Raw genomic sequence first — 20,279 nt, 5'->3', positions numbered from 1 at the left:
GTAGCTGGGACTACAGGCGCCCGCCATGACGCCCGGCTAATTTTTTTTGTATTTTTAGTAGAGACAGGGTTTCACCGTGTTAGCCAGGATGGTCTCGATCTCCTGACCTCGTGATCCGCCCTCCTCGGCCTCCCAGAGTGCTGGGATTACAGGCGTGAGCCACCGCTCCCGGCCTAAACTTGACTTTTAAAAAGTCCTACCCTGGGCGACAGAGCAAGACTCCGTCTCAAAAAATAAAAAATAAAAAAAGACTTTGGGATCCTTAACCAAGACAGCGAGTAGTAGAACAGGTAACATGGAAAATCAAACAACTACAGCTAAAAGACTTGGAAAGAGTCTACGTGAAATTATTTCAAATGAAGAAAAACCCTTCATTGCACCTTGCTTCAAGTGACCCTGTAATCTCAGACCTGGTTCTAGGTCTCTCTGTACCTCCCTCTGCCACTCAGTGACATTTGAGAATAGGTAAGTTACAATTATTATTGAAATTCATTTTCTCCATCTGTGAAAAGATAGCAACACCTGTCTTTACCCAGAGGGACTGTGTGAGTCTCTAGAGAAGTAATATAAAAGAAAATATGTTGTAAATCATAGGAAGCTATAGAAATACTTATTCTATTACTAAAATTTATATACCATTGTGTATAGTTCCAACCTGGACAGCAATGAAGCCCTATAATTCACTTAGAGATTGGGGGTAGAGGCAGTAAAATGGCAAGGATATTCCAGAAGGAGGAACTAAAAAGACCCTAAATAATTTGACCCAAGCATCGGTAATAAGGCTTAAGAAACATAATTTTGCTCACCCATGTTGGCCAGACTGGTTTTGAACTCCTGGTTTCAAGTGATCCACCAGCCTTGGCCTCCCAAAGTGCTAGGATTACAGGCATGAGCCACCGCGCTTGGCTGAATGCCAGTATCTTAACAGCAACCCTGACCCAGAGTATTTCACAACTACTTTAGCTATTAACCTCTTTAAAACTGAGTACTTGGCTCAAAGTGATTTTTTGGTTTACTTTTTATTATGCAAAATTTCAAAAATACTCAAATGTAGAAAGAATAGTACAATGAACTCTATGTATACCCATCACCAGCTACAGCAATCAACTTGTGTACTTCTATTTGATTAATCACCCCTCCTACTCCCAACCTTCCATTGTTTTATTTTGAAGTAAATATAACACCTTATATCATTTTGTTTATATATATTTCAATATTAGCAAGACTTTCTAAATGAATAGAATCGAAAGGTAACTTCTATAAAATGATGATGAGTTGGTACTGATAAACAGCTAAAATAATAATTATGGTATAAATTAGATTTTGATAAAAACCAACTTTTTCCACCGCATGTTTGGTAAAAAATCGGCAGAGGGACCAAAAGGCTTTCTTGCCATAGTGTTTTTAAAATGTAATTTCTTTTGTAACTTTAAATATCCTATTCTTTCTTGCCCTTTTCTTCTGTAATTGCTTAAGCAGAATAAAGTGAAGTTGTATTATTAATTTTTTTAGCAACATAAAATATTATCAGTTTGAGTAATCTCAATATGCCATTGGGAAATAAGTAATTTGAAATATTCATAAAATCTCAAATGTCTGTCAGTTGGGTAGCTTTGCTTAAATAGCAATTTTATAAGTATAATTTTTATTTGTTAAGTGGACTTTCACCGAATTATTCAAAGGTAGACTATTATTTAATGGTGGGACTAAACATAAAGTATTATATTTAATTTTATGTTTATATATAATGAAGTATTAGCTACTCACTTTTAACTTACTGCTTGATGTAGCCCAAATGCTTACTGTTTAATTTTTTAACCATGAAACTAGGTTGTCTTTAAGCATTTAGTGATATCATTTAGATGCAGTACTGTGCTGAAAATAATGTATTTGAATTTTGAATATTCACCTTTATTAAAAGCCTATACATTTGGAAGAAAATGGTTATTTTGTGTTATAATGTTATTTTACACAGCTTTTATGTATAATTCTTTAGTTAACTGAAGTAGAACCATTAATGTGTGTAAACATATCTTCTAAAGTTTGTTTAAAGGATAGTCATCTTTTTTATTCTCTGAAAGTGTTATGTGACTTCATACTTTCATAACTTTAAATATGCAGAAGAAAGAATTTTGAGGGGAATTACATCAGATTTTTATTATATTTTTCATTTGTTATTGCATTTTATTCTTTAGTTTCATATACATAATAATTTCTAACCTAACCAGAAAACCAAGATTTTTTTCAATCCAAACTTAACTAGATGTGTGTTATTCTGCTTCTTTTTCTTGCTGTAATAAATCACTGTTAATTCTGTGAGTGGTCTAGAATAACTGGAAAGCAATCATTGCAGCCGAAAATAATCAGGGGTTTTTACATTAAGAGTGTATTTTTAGTTTTCTAAAAGTTTACAATTAATTTCTTTCTGTGATGAACTTTTTTTTTTCCTTGTTTAAAAACAGTTCACTGTGGGAAAGAATTTTTTCCTGGGTGATGAAATGATTGAAATCTTTACGGTATCCTTGGGAAGAGAAAACAATGATTTCTAAGCAACCTAGGAAGAGTTATTGGTTACACTAAAGAATATTCATGGATTTTATGAGAAGGCTATGGTGATCTGTGTAAAACTTAAGAAAATCATGGCTGCTTTGGCAGAAATAGCAATTTATTTCTTAAAAGCAAATCTATTTTAACTGCTTCTACATAATTTTTTCTGTTTGGTGCTGGAAAAAGGATATATTATCTAACATATAAAAAACTCATATAAGATTATAACTTAAGAAATAGCAAGTCTTTCATATGCCTCAAACATTGTGAACATTAACATGTAATGTTTTTATTTTCCTGTAAAGCTAACACATTTACAATTTTTTTTTAAAGGCAAATCCTCCTCCAGTACTGGTCAACACAGATAGCTTGGAAACACCAACTTATGTAAGTTCCATTTCCTCCCCACATTTAAGTAATTCTGCCTTTCCTGTTCAGTTTTTGATACAAATACGAAGACCATGGCATTGTTTTCTCTAACACATTTCTCTTAAGATGTTCTGTCACTATATACTACAGCTGTAATTGCTATAGTAAATTAAGTATGGTCCTCCTTTGGTTATTTTTTTTCCTTATGTAAAGCAGAAATTTTGAAATAGAAATTCATAATCTAATTCGGAAATTATGATGGCTAACTTTCACAAAAGGTTGTCTCTGACCATTGGTTGCTTACACAGCGCCGTATATTTAAATCATTTTAGAAGTCTAATTGAATGACTAGATTTTTAGTAACCAGGTTTTTTTTGTGCATTCATATATACGAAAATAATTAGTTATAACTTTGTAATTTTAAATTGATCAGGGACAAAAGTCCACTTGTCGCATAATTTTATTATATGAAGGTTCCAGAATAGATAAATCCATAGTTAACTGAAAGTAGATTAGCAGTTGCCAGGTGGTGGGTGTAGGGCAGAATGGGGAGTGACTGCTAATAGGTACAGGGTTTGTTTATGGGGTAATAAGGATGTTCTGGAATTAGAAAGTAATGATGATGGCACAGCTCTGTGAATAAACTAGAAACTACTGAATTGCATACTTTAAAAAGGTAGATTTTATGATATGTGAATATCTCAACATAATTTGTTAAGGTAAAAAAGTAGAAAAAGGTGAGTAATAACAAATGCAAATTAAAACAATTAATACATCTTAAACATTATGTTATCAAAAGAGCAAAAAGTTTGTGAGTACATTCTGCTGGTGACAGTATGGGGTAAAAATATACTGCTACATTTTTGTTAAAGTTTAAGCGGATAAAACTTTAGAAAATGCCGTAATTTCGTGATGAGTGAGTCTAAAAACCATTTTTTTTATATTTTTTCTTTTTGTATTGTATCTAAGAAGCCATTGCATAATCTGACATCACAAAGACTTACAGTTCAGTTTTCTTCTAAGAGTTTTATGGTTTTGCTTTTAGATTTTGGTCTTTGATTCATTTTGAGTTGATTTTTGTATAATGTGAAGTAGAGGTCCAACTTCATTCTTTTGTATGTGGATAGCATCACTGTTTATTGAAAAGACTATTCTTTCCACATTGAATGGTCTTGGCAACCATATAGAAAATCAGTTAACTGTAAATATATGGGTATATTTCTTTAATTCCTTTCAATAATGTTTTGTAGTTTTCTGTGTACAAGTCTTGGAGTTCTTTTGTTAAATTTATTTCTAAGTATTCTCTCTCTTTTTTTTTTTTCCTCTTGAGACAGAGTTTCACTCTGTCACCCAGGCTGGAGTGCGTTGACACAATCTCAGCTCACTGCAACCTCTGCCTCCCAGGCCCAAGATGATCCTCCCAACTCCCATGTAGTTGGGAACACAGACACGTGCCACCATGACTGGCTTTTTTTTTTTTTTTTTTTTTTTTTTTTTTTGTATTTTTGGTAGAGATGGGGTTTTACCATGTTGCCCAGGTTGATCTCGAACTCCTGAGCTCAAGTCATCCAGCCCGCCTCAGCCTCCCAAAGTGCTGGGATTCCAGGGTGAGCCACCATGCCCAGCCAGTATTTTATTCTTACAATGCTGTTATAAATGAAATTGTTTTATTTTCGGAGTTTTTATTGCTAGCATTTGGGAATATAATTGACTTTTAGGTGTTTATCTTTTATCCTACAACCTTGCTGAACTCATTTATTACCTCTAGTAGTTACGTAGTTTGAATTTTCTATATACAAGATCATGTCACTGGCAAATAGAGATACATTACCTCTGGATGCCTTTTATTTCTTTTTTTTTTATTTTAAAGGAGGGAAAACTTCAGGATTTTATTTTTTGTTTTTTGGATTTTTTTTTTTTAATTTCAGTAAGTTTTTAGGGAGCAGGTGGTGTTTGGTTACATGAATAAGTTAGTGGTGATTTCTGAGATTTTGGTGCACCCATCATCCGAGCAGTGTATACTGTACCCAGTGTGTAGTCTTTTATCCCTCACCCCACTCCCACACTTTCCCGAGTCCCCAAATGCCAATGTATCATTCTCATGCCTTTGCATCCTCATAGCTTAGCTCCCACTTATGAGTGAGAACATACTATGTTTGGTTTTCCATTCCTGAGTTACTTCACTTAGAATAATAATCTCCAGTTCCATTCAGGTTGCTGCAAATGCCATTATTTCATTCCTTTTTATGGCTGAGTAGTATTCCATGGTGTGTGTGTGTGTGTGTGTATGTGTGTGTGTGTGTGTGAGCACCATATATTTTTTATCCACTCATTGAAAAATGGGTATTTGGGCTGGTTCCATATTTTTGCAATCGTGAATTGCGCTGCTATAAACATACATGTGCAAGTATCTTTTTCATATAATGACTTATTTTCCTCTGTGTAGATACCTAGTAGTAGAATTGCTGGATCAAACAGTAGATCTACTTTTAGTTCTTTAAGGAATCTCTGTACTGTTTTCCATGGTGGTTGTACTAGTTTACATTCCCATCAACAGTGTAAAAGTGTTCGTTTTCACTGCATCCACGCCAACATCTATTTTTTTTTATTTTTTTCTGATGACCATTCTTGCAGGGGTAAGGTAATATCACAGTGTGGTTTTGATTTTCATTTTCCTGATAGTGATGTTGAGCACTTTTCCATATGCTTGTCACCCATTTGTGTATCTTCCTTTGAGAATTTTCTATTCATGTCCTTAGCCCACTTTTGGATGAGATTGTTTTTTTCTTGCTGATTTGTTTGTTTGAGTTCCTTATAGATTCTGGATATTAGTCCTTTGGGAGAAAATCTTCACAATCTATACTTCTGACAATCTGTAGGTTGTCTGTTAACTCTGCTGATTATTTTGCTGTGCAGAAGCTTCTTAGTTTAATTAAGTCCCATCTGCATATCTTTGTTTTTGTTGGATTTGCTTTTGGGTTCTTGGTCATGAAGTCTTTGCCTAAGCCAATGTTTAGAAGGGTTTTCTGATGTTATCTTCTAAAATTTTAATGGTTTCAGGTCTTAGATTTAAGTCTTTGATCCATTTTGAATTGATGTTTTTATAAGGTGAGAGATGAGGATCCAGTTTCATTTTCTACATGTGGCTTGCCAATTATCCCAGCACCATTTGTCAAATAGGGTGTCCTTTCCCCACTTTATGTTTTTGTTTGCTTTGTCAAAGATCAGGTGGCCGTAAGTATTTGGCCTTATTTCTGGGTTTTCTATTCTGCTTCATTCTGTGTGTCCATTTTTATACCAGTACCATGCTGTTTTGATGACTATAGCCTCATAGTATAGTTTGGAGTCAGGTAATGTGATGCCTCCAGATTTGTTCCTTTTGCTTAGTTTGGCTTTGTCTATGGAGGCTCTTTTTTGGTTCCATATGAATTTTAGGAATGTTTTCTCTAGTTCTGTGAAGAATGATGGTGGTATTTTGGTGGGAATTGCATTGACTTTGTAGATTGCTTTTGGCAGTATAGTCATTTTCACAATATTGATTCTACCTGTCCATGAGCATGGGATGTGTTTCCATTTGTTTGTGTCATCTGTGATTTCTTTCAGCAGTGTTCTGTAGTTTTCTTTGTAGAGGTCTTTCACCTCCTTGGTTAGGTATATTCTTAAGTATTTCATTTTCCTTTAGCTATTGTAAAAAGGGTCGAGTTCTTTTTATTTTTATTTTATTTTATTTTATTTATTTATTTGAGACAGTGTCTCACTCTGTTGCCCAGGCTGGAGTACAGTAGCACAATCTCAGCTCACTGCAACCTCCGCCTCCTGGGTTCAAGCGCTTCTCCTGTCTCAGCCCCCACCCTACCCCACCCCTTGGCCCCTGCCCTGAGTAGCTGGGATTAAAGGCGTGCACCACCACACCTGGCTAATTTTTGTATTTTTAGTAAAGTACTCGGTGCTACCTAAAAAGCCCCCTTTCTGTGCTGCTTAGAAACCTACATCATGAATTGGCATTAAATTAAGCACCAGGAATATTTACTGAGCACCTACCTTGTGAGGAAACTTAAAGGTGAAAAATCTCAGATTCCTTAAGGCAGAAATCATAAGGTCACAGTATCAGAATTTTACGTTAATGCCAAAAGGGCCATATAAGCACACTCATTTGGAAATGTTTTCAAAAATAAAATTTTAGATTATTTAGAAATAAACAAATGAACAAAAATGGAGCTCAATGCAGCTAGCAGTTGTGGGATTTGGCCTAATCCATATGCCAAGGAAAATTGGTAAACTTTGAGGTTTCTAAAAACAGAATAGAGTAAGCATAAATTGAGCATTCAACTCAAAAATATTTTTTAGAAAATCAAAGGAGTAAAGAATAGTTAAAAACAGAAAGTAATACCATGAAATAGATTCATCAATAATGTCAAAACTGCTTATTCAATAAAGACTGATAGACTTTTAGCAAGTCTTGAGCAAGAAACAAGATGATACAAATAACCTTTAGAATAAGAAAGGGGATATTGCTGCAAATAAAAATTTTACTCGTAACAAAGGACTTCCTATCAAGTGGGCGTGATATACACATGGGTAACCCTCCTGTACTCTAGATGCACAGACATGATCAACACATCTCTTGAAGTTACTCCTCCTAAACTGAGATAAAGAAATTTTACGTGTGTGTGTGTGTGTATGTGTGTGTGTGTGAGAGAGAGAGAGCGCAAGCAAGCGAGCTCCTGGGCAACATAGACCCCATCTCTATGAAAAACAAAAGTAAACAGCCGGGCGTGGTGGCATGTGCCTGCAGTCTCAGCTACTCAAGAGGCTAAGGCAGGAGGATCACTTGAGTCCAGGAGTTTGAGGCTGCAACGAGCTATGATTATGCCACTGCATTCCAGCTTGGCTAACAGAGTGAAATCCCAACTCTCTCTATATAAATCCCTTTATAACATATAATCTCTAAGAAGAAAATGTCTATAGATGAGAAAGAAGAGGGAACAAAATAGTAATAGGGTTTGAATCTAGGAGAATCACAAGAGTTAAGAACCCAAAAGGGTAGTAGAGATGGGCTTCAAAAGTTCTCAAGGAAGAAACTCCTGGTCCCTATGTTAGACCTGAATTAAGGGCTACTTTTTATAGTATGGTTAAGAAAGCAAAGTAGCTTATGTTGGTTTTGTTATTTCTCTTGTGGTTATCTGTCATTGCATAACAAACTACCCTGAAGCTTAGTGGCTTAAAAGAACAACAGTTCATTTTTTCTCGTAATGAATTGGATGGCTCTGCTTTACATGGTGTGGGTTAGGGCACTGGACAAGGTTGGGAGGTCCAAATAGCCTTATTCACGTGGCTGATAGTTGGTGGTGCTGACTGCTGGTTAAGAGTCTAGCTGGGGCTTTTGGCCAAGGGTTTTGGTTCTCTGTTGGTTAGATCTCCCTGTAGGCTGTTTGAGTTTTCCTCATGTTATAGCTGCTGGGTTCTAAAGAAAATATATTCCAAGCAAAGGCAAATACTATCAGGCATCAGATGACCTAGTCTCAGAAATCACACAGCATCATTTGTGCCACATTTGTTTTTAGTCAAAGCTAGTCACACGGCTTGCCTAGATCTAATTGGAGAGGAAAGAGACTCCTTTTGATGGTAGGGTGATTTAGTTATATTGCAAAAGAATGTCTGGAATGGAAGATGTGAGCCATCTTCAGAAGTAGAATTTAACACAATCCGCATTTGATTTAGATAGAGTTTTGCCCAGCCTCATATCACGAGACATTTTAAAGGAAGGATTCAAACCCATGTTCGTCTGACTCCAGGGACTTGTTTCACCAGTGGCCTTTACTGTAGGAGTTAACTTCTTTCAGGAGAGACTAGGAAATAAATTGGAGGGAGATAAATTGTGACTAAGATATCTTGAATGGTGACTGATTTTGACATAAAACATGTAAGTGAAATTTGTGACCGAGGAAGCACAAAATTCCAGATGTCGAAGTGGAAAATTGCAGGATATGTAATGGAAAGAGCAAGTCGTTCACGGAAAGGGTTGGTATTAAGGCTTATGAAGAGGTGAAGAATGAAGGGGAGTGGTACATTGGGGTCAGTTCATTCAAAGACATGATTACCAAGCCATAGAGTTTGGATATTTCTAGGAAGGGAGAGTTTTGAAAGTTTTAGAGGAATTATGTTATGGGCTTTAAAAAGATCCAGCTGTTGCCAGGTGCGGTGGCTCACGCCTGTAATCCCAGCACTTTGGGAGGCCGAGGCGGGTGGATCACGAGGTCAGAAGATCGAGACCATCCTGGCTAACATGGTGAAACCCCATCTCTACTAAAAATACAAAAAATTAGCCGGGCGTGGTGGCGGGCACCTGTAGTCCCAGCTACTCGGGAGGCTGAGGCAGGAGAATGGCGTGAACCCGGGAGGCGGAGCTTGCAGTGAGCCGAGATCCCACCACTGCACTCCAGCCTGGGCAACAGAGCGAGACTCCGTCTCAAAAAACAAAACAAAAAAGATCCAGCTGTTTAAAACACAGTGATTTGGGCAGTGGGGAATACTAATCTAAGCAATTAGGCAGACTGCATCGACAGTATTCCTTTCCAGAGGAGGTTTAACAAGGCCTGAAGAAAGGTATTAGAAATGAGAGTGAAGAGGTGATGATTTTCAGAAAAATTAAAGTGTTCAAATCAGAAACAGTTGGTAACTGATTAGATGTGTGGCTCAAGACAGAGAAGGATCAGAGGTTGAAACTGTTAAAAGCTGAATGTACCTATCCTGGATTTGAAAGTCATGATACCACGAATGTTGTCAACTCATTAATCACATTTGTATTCTTCCATTCCTTGAAAATCTTCCCCAGAATTATTAAAATGAAGCTATTGTGTTTGATTACTGTCACATTTAACAGGTTTTCATTAATAAATCGTACAAAAATTTTGCCTTGCCATTTGGGATTTTACACTCTTAAGTTTCTGAGCTGCTTTTCTTTTCCCCTGTAGGTTAATGGCACAGATGCAGATTATGAATATGAAGAAATCACACTTGAAAGGGTAAAAGCTATTATCTTAATCTGTTGTTTTAAAGAACTTTGCAGTATACTGCTTTTTCATACAGAATCCAAGGGAGATCTCTCAAAAACAGAACTATATGATATTTTCTAAGTTCCCAGTTCATAAAATTGGCCAAGGTATTTTCAAAACATTTGCCTTTTCTTTAGTAACCTTATTTTTTTAATAAACTTTTTATTTTAAAATAGTTTTAGATTTACAAAGAAGTTGTAAAGATAGTCCCAAGAGTTTCCATTTACTCTGGATTCAGCCTCCTCTATTGTTAACATCTCATATTACCAGAGTACATTTATTTCAACTAAGACACCTGTATTCATACATTATTATTAACTGAAGTCTCTATTTCCTTACTTTTTATATTATTCTCTTCCAGAGGCCCATCCAGGAATCTACATTACGTTTAGTTCTCCTGCCGCCTTAGACCCCTCTAGATTGTGATAGTTTCTCAGATTTTTCTTGCTTTTTAATTTTGTTTATATTGTTTATATGCATATGCTAATGAAGTGTTGTTCGTATTAAGTAGTATACTAGTAACATGGTCATATCAATTTTCTTTTCTAGCAAAATAACCATACTTCTAACAGACAGAGCTGTATTAAAAACTAATTATGGTATACTCCCCCAGTCAGAAAATGACTTAAGGGTGCAATTCAGATGTGTAAATTTTCTTAAGATATGTTTTTCCCTTAAGAATACCTGCACTCAACGCCTGTAATCCCAGCACTTTGGGAGGCCGAGGCGGGTGAATCACTTGAGGCCAGAAGTTCAAGACCAGCCTGGCCAACATGGCAAAACTCCGTCTCTACTAAAAATACAAAAATTAGCCAGATGTGGTAACACAGACCTGTAATCCCAGCTACTTGAATCAGGAGAATCGCTTGAACCCAGGAGGCAGAGGTTGCAGTGAGCCGAGATCGCACTCTAGCCTGGGTGACAGAGCGAGACTCCGTCTAAAAAAAAGAACAAAGAATATCTGCATTCAATTTTTATTGTATGTTATAATAGTAATGCCACCTTATCTGGCTAGCATTTTATGGAAATTTAGTGTTTCACACAAGCAGATTTCTTAAGTAACTAAATGTGTGTATATTCAAGACTAAAATCCTAGATAATTAGATTTGTTTATATTGGAATCAAATCTGAGAAAAATAAATCTGAGAGAGTCTCTTACATGTATATCTTTATTGCCCTCTACTTAAATTGGGATCACCTGCTCAAGTTAGGTGGCTACTGGAGTAATATTCAAGTAAGCACAGTATTAATGTACTGTACATATTTTAATATAGTAGTCTGTGATGTCTCCTAACTTTTTGTATTATTGATTTTTTATCCTTTCCCAGGGCCTTTTAATTTTAAATTCCTTTTGTTTAGTCAGGACTATACATTGTATTTTTCACTGGTTGAAGAACTTGAGTACCTAAGTAATTTGGTAACCTCCCATAATCCACTGGTACTGTTCTTAAGATTCAGGTAATTCATGAAGCTAGATTGAAAAACTTTTTTTATTAAAATAGAATTTTAAGACAGATGGTGGTAGAGTGAGTGTTTACACTGTTTAATACGAACAGTTAAATGATAGGTCCACATATATTTGCTTACTTGAGTCACCTGAAATTCAGTTAGAACATTCTTCAAGAAATAAACATTTTTTAATACCTTGCTTAAATCAATTATTTTTAAAGGCTTTTTGTAGCAGTCGAACCCTTTCTGTGAAGAAAATATTCAGAAATCTTGTTTCTCCAGTTCATAAAACAAGCAAAAAGTAGAGCTGCTTTGGCAAACTTTACTTTGCTGTCAAGAAAATTCACCAATGTTAAGCTCTCAGGTTGGACTTACAGTCAGTATGAAAAAATGCGTTTTGCTAATCGGGTATACTGGTTAAACATGTCAAGGACTGATGGCAGCTATCACTTAGCAGCTACAATTTGGTCATTTAAAAATAAGCTGATGTCAAGTCAGCAGAAGAAAAGCACCATCGCCACCCCCTTTTTTAAAGGCTAAAACAGTACATGGGTTTTACCTACTCAGAAATAACAGCGGGAAGATCACTTCAGCATTTGTCTCTTAGGAGAGATGTGCCCTACCAAACATGGCTGAGGTGCAGTCTGAAAGAAACAGACTTATAGTGACACCTCTGCAGATGGGTGACTAATCCAATGACAAGTTGCGCATACTTTTAAAGAAAGAACTGTGGAGTATACTTCAAAAGTCCTTGGTGTATTTTCTTGAACCTCACCTGTTCAGCAGTAATGCCTCTGAAAGGACTTTCCTCCAGAACAAGTCCATTTAATTTAGAATCTTTATATTACTCACCCATATACCTTTATTTGTCGTGTTCCTTATGTTAGTACAGTTTCTGCGTCCTTTAATGACAGGAACCTGTCAATAAAGATAAATCATATTCAGTCTCAGTTTTTTTTCTTCTATCCTCAGGGAAATTCAGGGCTTGGTTTCAGCATTGCAGGAGGTACGGACAACCCACACATTGGAGATGACTCAAGTATTTTCATTACCAAAATTATCACAGGGGGAGCAGCCGCCCAAGATGGAAGATTGCGGTATGTTTTGCGCTTTTTATTGTGATGCTGAATCCACTTTGTGTATTTTTCTTGAAGCAGACTGGATAAGGGATAAATACAAATAACAAACACTATCATGATAACTAGCATAGGGTAGATGCTTTAACAACATTCAAGTCAATGAATGAGATGATTATGGTCTAAGCATTGTGTTGCTGTTTTCATTTAGACTCCAGTTTTATCTTAGATATTATAACATTTTGAATAATAAATTTGGTTGATGGTTTAAATGTTTGTGAGCATATTTATAGAAATCATGAGTTTCCCTTTGTGTTTTCAAATACACTCACAGAATATTTTCCATTTCCTCTCTGGTTGGGAAACATGTATATAAACTTATTTAAGATACAGAGGATAGAGGATCACACATCCATGTTGAATCCCACACCACAAAGACTAAAGTATATGCAAACTTTAAATAATATATTTTCTTAATTGACTAGATGAAAATAACATTTGTCTCTGTTTAAATTTAGTGTTCCATTTTGGAAGATATATTTTGCAAACTGATTTTTTGGGGGTCATAAATTATGTCATTTTTCCTATTTCCTTGTTTGTTGTTAAAATAGCCTGAAGTTTTAGGACTAAAGAGTTTATATAGTCTTGTTAAAAACAGCATCTTATTTTAAGGATGTTGGTACCTTAATGCAGTTTTTCAATTTCTAAGCTTTAGTTCTCACTGGATATGACAGGTGGTATATTAATGAAATCAAATATAAAAATTAATCATTTGACCATTCATGTAAATGTAGACATTTACTTCCTGATTCTGTTAGATATAGAAGCTTGTCAGGACCAGTTTTAATATTTTAATTATGTTTTGTTTACCCTCTCTACCCAATTTGAGATGACCATCTTTTTTTCCTGATGGAATACCATGCAATCAAAGAGACCAGAACTAGGGAAAAGGCTAAGATTAGGAACAAATCAGACTTTTAAAAAACATAACACCATGGCAAATTATAAGTTCTTTACCTACGAAACCTTTGAATTAAGTGACCTAATCTTTATATAAATTTCGAAAAATAACTTCATTGTTTTATGACTAATATATAGGTTGGAATAGGCACTCAGAAAATTATTTTTAGTTTATCTCAGTTTTCACACTACCTCTGTGACCTTAAACTCGTGATGTGAGCCTCAGTTTTCTTATCTTTGAATCACAGCTCTGTCACTTCTTATCTGGGTGGCCTTAGGAAAGTTATTTAAATTCTTTGCGCCTTAGTTTCTCCATCTGTAAAATAGGGATTAAAATATATCTTAAGCTTACAGGTGACATGAGGGTTAAAATACCAAGAAAGTGCCTGGCATGTGGTTAGTGCTAAATAAATATTTGCTATTTACACAGAATAAGCATGCAGGAAGTATACAAATGGTAGCTGTAATTATTATTTAACATTTTTATATAATCTGTTATTTTCACTGTTTCTTTTGTTCCTTTTGCTGGCCCTTGGGAAATGTTTGTATTTGTTTATATTAGTTTTTGATACACTTTCTTCATTTGTGTTTTCTGGAATTACTCCAGAATTATTTATAATTCTCTTTACCTTAAAAAAGAAGTAACAAAAAATTGGTAAAGTGGAAAATTAATATTTAAATTATATTTAATTTTTATTTTTAATATTTAATTGTTTTCTCAGGGTCAATGACTGTATATTACGAGTAAATGAAGTAGATGTTCGTGATGTAACACATAGCAAAGCAGTTGAAGCATTGAAAGAAGCAGGGTCTATTGTACGCTTGTATGTAAAAAGAAGGAAACCAGTGTCAGAAAAAATAATGGAAATAAAGCTCATTAAAGGTCCTAAAGGTATGTGGTAAGTCAAACTAAGATAAATCTTTAAGAAATCTCTGAGTTAAATATACCTATGAACTTTATCTGTAACATACATTCCAAGGTTAACAATATTAGTAATACTCTACAGAACTTGAGTGGATTTTAATTTCTCTGTTATTTCTACTGATTTTTGTCTTGTGTAGCATTTTAGAATATTTACATTTCTACCAAGATTGCAGCATTTGAAAAGTTCCTTTTTTTGCGGGGTTTTTTTTTATTTTTTGAGGCAGGGTTTTGCCCTGTCACCCTGGCTGGAGTCCAGTGGTGCAGTCATGGCTTCCTGCAGCCTCAGCCTCCTGAGCTCAAGCGATCCTCCCACCTCACCTTCCCAAGTAGCTTGGACTACATGCACACGCCACCACACTGGGCTGATTTTTTTTCTTTTTTGTAGAGATGGAGGTCTCCCTGCATTGCCTAGGCTGGTCTCAAACTCCTGGCTGAAGCAGTTCTCCCACCTCAGCCCTACAGAGTGCTGGTATTACAAGTGTGAGCCACTGCACCTGGCCCAAAATTCTTATGTTTATTGATGTATACTTTTATACATTTTACTGCAGTGAGCATATATATAAATTTATGTTTTTTATGATTTTTATATTCAATATTTGCTCAGCATGTTTTTAAGAGTTTTTAAAAGTAGGGAACAAAATATCTACTTGTTTTATAAGTGGATTTGTCCCTATTTGTATTAAGTATTCTTATATTGAAGACTTATAGCATTAAAAGAGTGAAATATTTGTGTCCTTGAACACTTTGAAGTTAAGTATAGTATTGATATTAACTTATCAATACTAGATTATTGATATTAATCTACAAAGTACTTTAAATGCAGATACACAGGCTAAGTTAGAAGAAGTGTTTATAATATGTATTACGAGCAGTTACATCTGCAGTAAAGGACTGTTAAGATGTGATTGCTGAATTTTTAAAACATTGATGGCTTGAGGATAAATGGAAATAGTAGTTTCAATATGTGGCTTCATGGAAGAGGGAGGATGTCAACAAATGAAAAAGGAATGGAGAGCTGAGAAATTATCTGATATTGAAGATATGGGATTTAAGAATTACAGAAATTCCTTACTTAAAATTGTTAATTCATAGAATATTGAAAAAGAACAAAGGTATTCACATTTTTAAAGCATGTTGGTTCTGCCCACCACCACCAGACAATGTTGTTATTTCTTCTCAATAATTTTATTCTTGTGAAAATATTAAAAGTGTAGGTAAGCATAATTTTGATGGAGACAAAAGTAAAACATAATTTCGCAATGTCACTTTGGAATAACAAGTGCATTTGCGAAAAGATATTAAGAAGGAACATGTGGGATAAAAGGAATCTATTCGTAACTCTAGGAGCAGCTATATTTATAAGTGTCCCTTGATTGCAGAACATATACTAGCAGATAACTAAATAGATTCTTTTCTATTTTAAAAAATATTAGTGTGATGGAATTATTACCTTGTAGTTTTCAACCATTTCTTTCTGGGCTTAAGTTCATATTTATGGATGAGAATCTACAACTGTTTTCCAAACAGGTCTTGGGTTTAGCATTGCTGGAGGTGTTGGAAATCAGCATATTCCTGGGGATAATAGCATCTATGTAACCAAAATAATTGAAGGAGGTGCAGCACATAAGGATGGCAAACTTCAGATTGGAGATAAACTTCTAGCAGTAAGTATAAGAAATCTATTGTCTTTTAAATCATTTTGTTGTCTGTTTTTTTTCTGACAGATACTGGAATTTCTCCATACCAAAAAGGTCTAAATGATGTTTAAATTAGCAAATACTAGCCTTGCTGTATCAAATCCTAAAAAATGATTCTTGGTAATGTCTTTATTTGTCATTTCTGTTTTCTCGGCTAGCTCCTCCCTTTTCCTTTTATTCCTTTGTTGTTGTTGAAGGGTTGAGGGCTTGTATGCACAGAGTGTTTCATCATAATCCTTAGGTTTATAAAACAATGTCATCATTTGTTTATGCATGACCTTTTTTGTTTTACTTCACTTAATAATATAATGAAACCTAGTAACTACCCAGCCCAAGAATTAGAACATCAACCATTTTGTGTTTCTTATTCCTTTGCTTCTTAAAAGTTGTTTAATCAGGCCAGGTGTGGTGGCTCACACCTGTCTGTAATCTTAGCACTTTGGGAGGCTGAGGTAGGTAGATTGCTTGAGCCCAGGAGTTTAAGACCAGCCTGGGCAGCATGGCAAAACCCTGTCTCTACAAAAAATACAGAAATTAACCAGACCTGGTGATATACACCTATAGTCCCAGCTCCTTGGGAGGCTGAGGTGGGAAGATCACCTGAGCCCAGGAGGTTGAGGTTACAGTGAGCTGTGATTGTCCCACTGCACTGCAGTCTGGGTGACAGAATGAAAGCCCATCTCAAAAAAAAAAAAAAAAAAAAGTTTAATTACATACATATGCCTAAATAATTTTGTTTAGTATTATTTGTTTTGAAGCTTTTTCAAAACACTATTGCACTGTATGAGACTTTCATCTCCAATTTTTTTTCCCTCAATATTGCTTTACTGAGGCTTACCCATATCATTGCTTAGAGCTAAAGTTCATTCATTTTATCTCTATGTAATATTCCACTGTATGTCTGTACTGCAATTTATTTGTCCAGTCTTCATCAGTGTATTAGTTTGTTTTCACACTGCTATGAAGAATTACCTGAGACTGGGTAATTTATAAAGGAAAGGGGTTTAATTGACTCACCAGCCTCAGGAAACTTACAATCATGGTGTGGGGTGGGAGAAAGCAAACACGCCCTTCTTCACATGCCAGCAGGAAAGAGACGTGCCAGCAGTGGAAATGCCAGATGCTTATAAAACAATCACATCTCATGAGACTCACTCACTATCAAGAGAACATCATGGGGAGCAACCTCCATGATCTAATCACTCCTACAAGGTCCCTCCCCCAACACATGGGGATCACAATTCAGGATGACATTTGAGTGGGGACACAGAGCCATACTACATCAACCAATTACTGTCTGAGTCCATGTTCCTTAGGGAAACGGAATCTGAAGAAAAGCTAATGTGCTAAGGTACTATTGGGATGTGTGATCTCAAGAAGGCTAGAGTGAGTGAAAATGAGGAGTGAAGCGGAGAACGAACGAGAGCCAGTAGAAGGCAGAATGTGTCTGAGCTGGCTGTAATTTTATAAGGTAGCTTGTTGCTTGCCATGTAGAACAGTCTTCTAGGCAGACACTGTAAAAACCATCCAGGCATCATAAACCTTACATCCAGCCATCTAGAGAAAAGAAAGAACGGTTTATCTGCTGGCCCCTTGTATTCTCCTGTCTCTTGTGTACCCTCTAGGGGTTATTTGTCCCAAGCTTTTGGATTGTGTTACCCGACTCTCCTGGGCACAGTTTCTAGGGAAGCCAGCTCCTGTACTCCATGGCCCAACACTTCACCCAAGCCCAAAAATGGTAGAGTTGCCGTGGTATAGACAAGTCAGACATAGGTTTGTGACATGTTGTAGCTTCCACTGTGTGGAACACATCAGCCATGCCCAGTCCCAGCCAGAAGAGGCTGAGAAAACTGGGAAGGGCAGGAGACAAGATGAAAGTAGTATAATAGTCAGGACTCTCCACTGAGCAAGCAGCCAAGGCCTAGCAGAATCTGAAAAGGCACATAAACTGGATCTGGCATAGTAGGAAGTTGGTTTTTAAAAATATATTTTAAGACTTTTTTTTTTGGTATTATGAATAATTTTCCTAGGAAGAGCTGCTGTGTGTTCTGGTGAACATGTACAAGAATTTTACTTGACTGTCACGGGATTATTGATTATCCTACTAGTAGCATTCTTTTTAAAAACCATCTTGTTGTTTTCCAGGCTGCTTGTAAAAATTTACATCAGCATTGTATAAAAGATTCCTTTGTTCTACATCCTGTTTAGTACTGTTTATTGTTGCAAGGAGACTTTTCTTTAGTTAATGATAGGGAAAAGGAAAGAGCAGAGCTTGAACTATGTTTCTCTAACTTACCCTTTCACAGCTAAGATCACCACTCTTTCCTCAAACTATAACCAGTACCTTCTCACCATCACTCATCACTCACACACAAACACAGTCAAGACAGCCTTCTGTTGCCACTAGTTTTCTCACTTTTACTTTTTAATTTCTTGGCTACCATGTTTCCCTTTATGGTTTCTCTAGAACTGGTTTTGGTGGTAGGAGACAGCAACCCGTGCTGATACCATTATGGCAAGACTTATTCTCTCTTAAATCAACTTTTAGTGAGGCTTTTGTTCTCTTAATTACACTGGAATCATTCAATTCTCAGTCCTCGTCTTAACTGACTTATCTGGCTGGAGTTCGACACACTTTCCTCCTTCTTCTAACACTTTTTCATTTGCCTAATAGTCACCCTTTATCTTGGTATTTCTCTTCTTAGTAGCCACGCTTCAGTCTGTCTTTCTGATGTCTGGTGCCTCCTCATATCCATAACCTCTAAACATTGAAGTAATCCAGAACTCACTCCTTGTACATTTTCTCCTTTTTACTGTTCACTCCCAAGGTCACTTTTTTAACGTGTAGAACAAGACTGGTAGATGGTCAAATAACTTTTCTCTGGTGTAAAACTTTGGGATCATCATCTTACACATCCCACATTGAATCCCTCAGCAAATTGTGTCAGCTCTTGTATCAGTTATGTAGTGATATGTGAGAAAACACAAAGATTAATGGCTAAGAAACACCACTCATGTATTTGTTTACAGTTCTGCAGATTGGATAGGGCTTGGCAGGAACAACTTGTCTTTGCTTTACTAGGCCACAAAATCCACTGTTAGGTTGGCTCACACATATGGTGGACAAGTTGACTCTTAGCTGGGAACTCAACTGGGACTGTTAGCCAGGTGCTTAATTCTCCAGTGGCCTCTTTGCGTGGTTAGGTTGAGTTTCACACAGGATGGTGGCTAGGTTCCAAAAGTAAGCTTTCCAAAGAAGACAAGCACCAGTATATTGTTTTTATCAATCCTCTCTTTCCTTCACAACTACTGTACCTCATTGGCTAAAGCTAGTTACGTGGACAAGCAAAATTCAGTGTAGAAAGAGATTTTTACAAGGGTGTGAATACCAGGATGCATGGCTTATTTTAGGCCACCAAAGAAACAGTACACCACAGCTATCTAATATTTATTCCAGCAGTATACCACGGCTATTTAATATGTATTTCAACAGTACACCACAGCTATCTAATATTTATTCCAGCAGTACACCATGGCTATTTAATATGTATTTCAACAGTACACCACAGCTATCTAATATTTATTCCAGCAGTACACCACGGCTATTTAATATGTATTTCAACAGTACACCACAGCTATCTAATATTTATTCCAGCAGTATACCACGGCTATTTAATATGTATTTCAACAGTACACCACAGCTATCTAATATTTATTCCAGCAGTACACCACGGCTATTTAATATGTATTTCAACAGTACACCACAGCTATCTAATATTTATTCCAGCAGTACACCACGGCTATTTAATATGTATTTCAGCAGTACACCACAGCTATCTAATATTTATTCCAGCAGTACACCACGGCTATCTAATATGTATTTCAACAGTACACCACAGCTATCTAATATTTATTCCAGCAGTACACCACGGCTATTTAATATGTATTTCAACAGTACACCACAGCTATCTAATATTTATTCCAGCAGTATACCACGGCTATCTAATATGTATTTCAACAGTAACCACAGCTATCTAATATTTATTCCAGCAGTACACCACGGCTATTTAATATGTATTTCAACAGTACACCACAGCTATCTAATATTTATTCCAGCAGTACACCACGGCTATTTAATATGTATTTCAGCAGTACACCACAGCTATCTAATATTTATTCCAGCAGTACACCACGGCTATTT

General features: G+C 36.0%; 1 protein-coding gene across 23 annotated transcripts in view; it reads left to right on the top strand.

Annotated features, from left to right (window-relative positions):
- Positions 1 to 20,279, top strand: part of DLG1 (discs large MAGUK scaffold protein 1) — a 271,038-nt gene that overhangs the window by 154,262 nt on the left and 96,497 nt on the right. For all 23 annotated transcript variants that reach the window (XM_063661361.1, XM_063661354.1, XM_063661352.1 and 20 more), the window contains 5 exons: positions 2,881 to 2,934; positions 9,891 to 9,941; positions 12,393 to 12,517; positions 14,179 to 14,348; positions 15,909 to 16,045. In XM_063661361.1, coding sequence (XP_063517431.1) covers positions 2,881 to 2,934; positions 9,891 to 9,941; positions 12,393 to 12,517; positions 14,179 to 14,348; positions 15,909 to 16,045 — 537 coding nt within the window. The remainder of the gene's footprint in view (positions 1 to 2,880; positions 2,935 to 9,890; positions 9,942 to 12,392; positions 12,518 to 14,178; positions 14,349 to 15,908; positions 16,046 to 20,279) is intronic.

This window comes from Pongo pygmaeus, chromosome 2, assembly GCF_028885625.2.
Source record: "Pongo pygmaeus isolate AG05252 chromosome 2, NHGRI_mPonPyg2-v2.0_pri, whole genome shotgun sequence".
NCBI classification, from domain to species: Eukaryota; Metazoa; Chordata; class Mammalia; order Primates; family Hominidae; genus Pongo; species Pongo pygmaeus.
This window is presented reverse-complemented; position numbering and strand designations above follow the sequence as displayed.